The sequence below is a fragment of the Gymnogyps californianus genome, chromosome 26 (assembly GCF_018139145.2).
Source record: "Gymnogyps californianus isolate 813 chromosome 26, ASM1813914v2, whole genome shotgun sequence".
Taxonomy (NCBI): domain Eukaryota; kingdom Metazoa; phylum Chordata; class Aves; order Accipitriformes; family Cathartidae; genus Gymnogyps; species Gymnogyps californianus.
This window is the reverse complement of record NC_059496.1, coordinates 1,187,899-1,194,035: the sequence shown is the minus strand read 5'-3', so window position 1 is coordinate 1,194,035 and position 6,137 is coordinate 1,187,899. Positions and strand designations below refer to the sequence as shown.

Below are 6,137 nucleotides of genomic sequence, written 5' to 3'. Positions count from 1 at the left end.
GATTTGATTTGATTTGATTTGATGGTTTAGCATTTGTGCAATAGAAGAGATGAGTTTGGCACAGAGGTGTGACAGATGTTTGCAATAGGTCTGAGTGAATTTGGAATTTCCCAGGAATGGGGTGAAATAGCTAACAGCCTCTTTAAAATCTTCTGTCCTGGAGAAAGAATCCTTTGTGAGTGTTTGAAAAAGGTAGAAAGAAGACAGGAAATGCTCTGAGGACTCTAACTGAAATGTACAACATAAAAATCAGGGTGTGAGCAATGCTTGAAGGACTCTCTCTCTGTGTGTTATATAGGAAGATTGCGGGAAAGGAAAGAAGCAGAAAAGGAAGGACCGAACTTTTCATCCAGACTGTGAAATTATCACACTTGCTTTTTGCCATGTTCCTGTCTCGGCAGGATGAACTGAAATTCAGCATGGGAGCAGAAAATGAATCTGCAGTTACTGAGTTCATCCTAGAGGGTTTCTCGGGGCTTGATCAAAGCCTACAGCTCTTTCTCTCTCTGGTCCTTCTGCTCATATACCTGACAACAGTGATGGGGAACGCAACCATCATCTTCCTCGTGTGTGTGGATCACCGCCTGCAAACCCCCATGTACTTTTTCATCAGCAATCTGTCCTTCCTGGAAATCTGGTTTACATCCTCCACAAGCATCAAATTGTTTGTGATCCTGAGTTCTGGTAGGAGAACAATCTCACTAAGCACCTGCTTTGCCCAATGCTATTTCTATTTTGCCCTGGGCTGTACAGAGCTTGTTCTACTTGTTGTCATGTCCTTTGACCGCTATGTTGCCATCTGCCAGCCTTTGCATTATGCTGCCATCATGAAGCCTCAGCTCTGCATCCACCTGGTTGTTGCCGCTTGGGTCATAGGCATCACACTCTCGAGTTACCATCTGGTCCTCCTCTACAAGCTGACTTTCTGTGGCTCGAACAAGATCCACCATTTTTTTTGTGACAACTCGCCCTTATTCAAATTGTCCTGCTCTGACACCAGCCTGCTTTGGAAAATAGACTCTGCTTTATCATCATTGGTCATACTGGGTTCCTTATGTTTAACTCTGGCATTTTACATGGGCATCCTTTTCTGTATTCTACACCTTCCAGCAGCCTCTGGGAGGAAAAAAGCTTTTACTACCTGTTCTTCCCATCTCACCACCTTGGCCATTGCATATGGGAGCTGCATTGCTCTCTATGTGCGTCCTTCAGAAGATGTTTCCTTGGAGACAAACAGAGTTGTAGCTTTGCTGAACACTGTCCTGTACCCGTTCTTAAATCCGTTCATCTACAGTCTTAGAAACAAGACTGTGATACTGGCCCTGAACAAAGCCATTGCCCGTGCAACAAAGCAGCTTTTCCCCTAATCCTGGTGCATTTCTGGACAGCAATTCCAATGATCTGCTCTCATATGTTAAGCAATACCAATGCATATGTATGTAACCTCCAAATACAGATGCCTCAGGAGATTTATGTTCTTGTTGGATTGTGTTAGGTTAAGCGATAAGAAGCTCATCTGCACACACAAAGAAGGCACTGACAATGGCAGGAGGAGTAACTCAGTTAATACCCTGCCCCAGCTGCTCCCAGGCCCATCACAGGAGAGCCACCAGCTCATCAAGAACCCATCTCCACAACCTGAGAAGAGCACAGAGGCACAGTGGCAGGTGGGAACCCAAATTACAGGCTCCTGAGGAATGAACACCTTGTCCCAGCTCCTTCCAGGGCTGCCCTGGGAGAGCCATCAGCCCCGTTGTCCAGGTGTGAAAAAGAAATGCTTCCTAACGTCCAGTCTAAACCTCCCATGGCGCAGCTTTGAACCATTCCCACGCGTCCTGTCCCTGGATGCCAGGGAGAAGAGATCAGCACCTCCCTCTCCACTTCCCCTCCTCAGGAAGCTGTAGAGAGCAATGAGGTCGCCCCTCAGCCTCCTTTTCTCCAAACTAGCCAAGCCCAGTGTCCTCAGCCGATCCTCACAGGACATTCCTTCCAGCCCTTTCACCAGCTTGGTTGCCCTCCTCTGGACACATTCAAGTATCTTAACATCCTTTCAAAATGGTGGGGCCCAGAACTGCACACAGGACTCAAGGTGAGGCCGCACCAATGCTGAATCCAGCGGGATAATCACCTCTTTTGACCGGCTGGTTATACTGTGTTTGATGCACCCCAGGATGCGGTTTGCCCTCTTGGCTGCCAGGGCACGCTGCTGACTCCTATTGAGCCTGCTGTCGACCAGCACCCCCAGATCCCTTTCTGCAGGGCTGCTCTCCAGCCACTCCTTTCCCAGCCCATACTTGTGCCTGGCATTATTTCCTCCCAGGTGCAGAATCGGGCATTTGTTCTTGCTAAACATGGTGAGAGTTGCCTCCTCTGGGTCATGCATACAGCTGTTAAACTGCACAGGGCCCAGCAGAGTTTCCTGTGCTGCCCCATCATGCCCCAGTATGTCCCAGTGGTCTCCAGGTAGGGTATGACCCCTTCACCATTGCACTCTCAGCCTGATCCTCCAACTGGTGTTTTACCTATCTGTTTGTCTGCCCTTCCAGACTGTAATGGCCTAACTTGGGTACAAGAATATCGAGGGAGACCATGTCAAAAATCTTGCTGAAGTTGCGGTGAACAACAGCCGCTATTCTCCCCTCCTGCACAAATGCCATTACTTCCTCATGAAGGCAGTCAGATTGGTGAGGCAGGATTTACCCTTTGAAAGTTCATGCTGACTGCTTTTGGACACCTTCTTCTCTTTAAAGGTCCCAGAAATGTCACCCAAGAGATATCGATGGCTTAGTCCTCACCAAGATGAGCTTGTACAGCCTGTGGATCCCTGGGTGGCACTTTTGGCCTCTTTCAAAGATGGGTGCAACATTTGCTTGTCCTCACTCACAAGACACCTCTACCAATCCCATGACCTTTCAAAAGCGATATTCCACAGAAATATCGATCTTTCCCTGCGGCTTCATTACCACTATTCTGCCTGTGATACGCTGTGTTTAATTTCTCTGATCTTTCACTTACTTTCCCCTGTCCTGATACAATGACCATTTCTGAAGTCATCTTTTCAGTAGACTGTCTAGACAAAGGCCCTTTCCATTATTCTCCAGTTTTCTCCTCCCTTTACTCTTTGTTCATTCAGATACCTCTCACCTGTGCTGCTGCTTTGAGCTTCAGGGAGTTAAAGCTTGCCTGACTTTCAGGAGTCTAGTTGTCTCTTTAGCCAATTCTTTCCTTATGTTTATATCTGCTGGTTTTGTGTCTGTCTGTCTAGAACATTTCTCATAAGATCATCCCTTGTAGAAAGGCAACCTCAGTAGAGATATCCTGTACTTAGCATATGCGTCAGGAGTGTGTTTTCATTGTTTAGGAAACTTTATCATGCTTTACTTTTCTTTGCTTGCAAACAGGAAAAATGCTTCTGTGCCTGTGTGCAGCCAGTTCTCTAAGGAAAGCAGGTGGGAGATGGGGCAAGGGAGCTGTAACATTCAGCTCCCAGAGTTCAGAGAAGTCTGATGGAAGGCAAAGTGAAGCAAGTCCCAGGCGGCCAGTGACAGAAATGGGGAGGCTGGGGAGGTGAGGAGCAAGGTTGTCCATACAGTGTCAGACCTCAAGGGACTGCTTTTCCTGCCTGCCCAGACCTCCTGAGGAGACACTCTGCATCAACATCAATTGGAGAACGCTGCTATCACCTCTTCTCTAAACTGAAATTAATAAAATAGAATGTTTAAAAAATGTATTTTTTATTAGGTGCACTTTGAAATCTTCCTCTTTAATCCTACTATGAAATGATTCCAATTAGCTGTACAGGTCTTGAAGACTTGAAGAAAATTACAGGAGGAGAAATAGCTCGTTAGGCCTTTCTGTATTTTAATGAGCCCCATGGTGTATTTGGCCCTGAGTCTAGTTAGTGTTAGGGTATGGGCTTGCTTTGTGGTTGCTTTGTGGATTAGGGTTTGGTGTAGGGCTGGGGTGAGGGTTAGGGTCAAGGCTAGCATTTTAATGTTAGGGATAGAAGCTAGGAATGAGAGTGAGTAATAGGGTGAGAGTAAGAGTTTATGGGTTTGGGCTTTGGTTTAGAGGTAAGGTTTGAGGTTAGGGATTAGAGTAGTGGATTCCTGTCAGGGTGAAGGGTAGAGTTTAGGGGGAGGATTAGGGCTTAAGGTTCCTGGTTAGAAACAGGGTAAAGGCCTAACATGAATGTTTTCACAGTCAGTGTTGCAGTGGCATCAAAATTACCTGAACACATCTTTCCTCTTCAAAATCTTTCCTCTCTGTTGGCCAAACCCCTCTTCCCTCCCCCAAATCTCCCATCTCTCTTCGTCCCAGCTACCCCTGACCTCCCCAAAGCTTTCATCTTGTTGGGGACAATATTGTAATGGCTTTCAAGACTGCAAGTATCTTTCTCCCCACTGCTGGCCAGTCAGGAGGACCTCACAGCCAAGCATGTGCTGCTGTGCTGTAGAGGTTCCTGCTCAGCCTGCCCAGCAGTGCTGGAGGCAGGCGATGCCCTCCACCACCTCTGAGGTACTCTGCCTGCATACCAGCTCGTGCTCCAGAAGGGCTCCCATATGTCCTGGCACACAGGGGTGCTTCAGCTACCCCAGGGCAGTGGCCACCCCTGTGTGGATAACTGAATCAAGCCCTGAATGTAGATTTTCCAAAAAAACGTGTAACTTCGGCATAAAAGAACTCAATGTAATAGCTGAAAAAGTCTTCATTTCCAGCATTGCTAGGTTTTTAATGAAACTTTTCATTATTTTTTTCATAGTTTTTTATTAGCAGCACCAAGGGTATGTACTAGCAAGCTAATTATTGCTCTATGGAAAGAGTTTTATGCAGCCACTTCCCACAATACATTTTGTTACCAATGGTTCAAATGGAGAAACATTGCTCAGAGGAACTGCTGTATTTCTATTGGCAATTTTTCTCTCTCTCCTTCTGCTTCTCTGTCTTTTCTCCTTCCTCTGCCTATTCTACCTTCAATGAACTCTCCAAAGGAAAGACTTGTTGCATGACAGAATAACTCAGGTTGGAAGGGACTTGAATACTGTCTTCTCTGACTCTCCTGCTCGAGGCAGGTTGAAGTAGATGAGGTAGCTAAAAGGCTCCCCCCAGCTTGCCATCATCCACAGAGGAGCTGAAGGTGAGCTCCATCCCATCATACCGGGAGATAATAAAGATATTCCACAGTGTTGGCCGAAGTGCTGGTCACTCAGGGATGTTGCTAGTGACTGGTTGGCAGGAAGACTCCATACCCCCGAGAACATCTGGGCCTGATCATCCAGCTAAACTCCTCTAGCCTCTTCTTCCTGTTGCCTTCTGTTGCCTCCTGTTGCTTCTTCACCTCCTCTGCCTTCTCCTCCTCCTGTTGCCTCCTGTTGTCTCCTCCTCCGGTGGTCTCCTGTTTCCTCCTTTTGCCTCCTCCTCCTCTTTCCTCCTTCTCCTCCCCCTCTTCTTGTTGCCTTCTGTTGTCTCCTGTTGCCTCTTCCTCCTCCTCCTTTTATTGCCTCCTGGTTCCTTCTGTTGCCGCCTTCTCCTCTTGCCTGCTGTTGCCTCCTGTTGCCTCCTCCTCCTGATTCCTCCTATTGCCTCTCCCTCAAGTTGCCTCCTGTTTTTTCTTGTTGTGTCTCCCTTCACCTCCTGTTGCCTCCTGTTGCCTCTTCCTGCTCTCTCTCCTGTTGGTTCCTCTTTCCTCCTGTTGCCTCCTTTCCCTCATCCTGCTCTTGCCTCCATTTTCCTCCTCCTCCTCTTGCCTCCTGTTTACTCCTCCTCTTGTTGCCTCTTGTTGTCTCTTGTTGCCTCTTGGTGTCTCTTGTTGCCTCCTACTCCATTTGCATCCTCTTGCCTCCTCCTCCTCCTCCTCCTCCTCTTCCCTCCTGCTGACTCCTTTCCTCCTCTTGCTTCCTCATCTACCTCCTCCTGTTGGTTTCTCTTGCCACTTGTTGCCTCCTCCTTCTCTTGTCTCCCGTCTTTCTGTTGCCTCCTCCTCCTGTTGCCTCCTCCTCCTGTTGCTTCCTGTTGTCTACTCCTCCTGTTTTCTTCTGTTGCCTCCTTCTGCTCCTGTTGCCCCTTGTTCCCTCCTCCTCCTCCTCCTCTTTTGCCCTCCTCCTCCTGTTCCCTCGTGTGGACTCCTGTTTCCTCCT

The 6,137-nt window shown here is 47.8% G+C and overlaps 1 protein-coding gene across 1 annotated transcript; it reads left to right on the top strand.

Annotated features, from left to right (window-relative positions):
- Positions 1 to 419: 419 nt before the first annotated feature.
- LOC127026024 (olfactory receptor 49-like) lies at positions 420 to 1,367 on the top strand. The gene has a single exon (XM_050911139.1). It carries the CDS (start codon positions 420 to 422, stop codon positions 1,365 to 1,367), a length of 948 nt encoding a protein of 315 aa, XP_050767096.1.
- The last annotated feature ends 4,770 nt before the right edge of the window (positions 1,368 to 6,137 follow it).

What these genes read in the sequence shown, in the direction of transcription:
- LOC127026024 (XM_050911139.1), top strand. Translation starts at nt 420, where the DNA reads ATGGGAGCAGAAAATGAATCTGCAGTTACTGAGTTCATCCTAGAGGGT.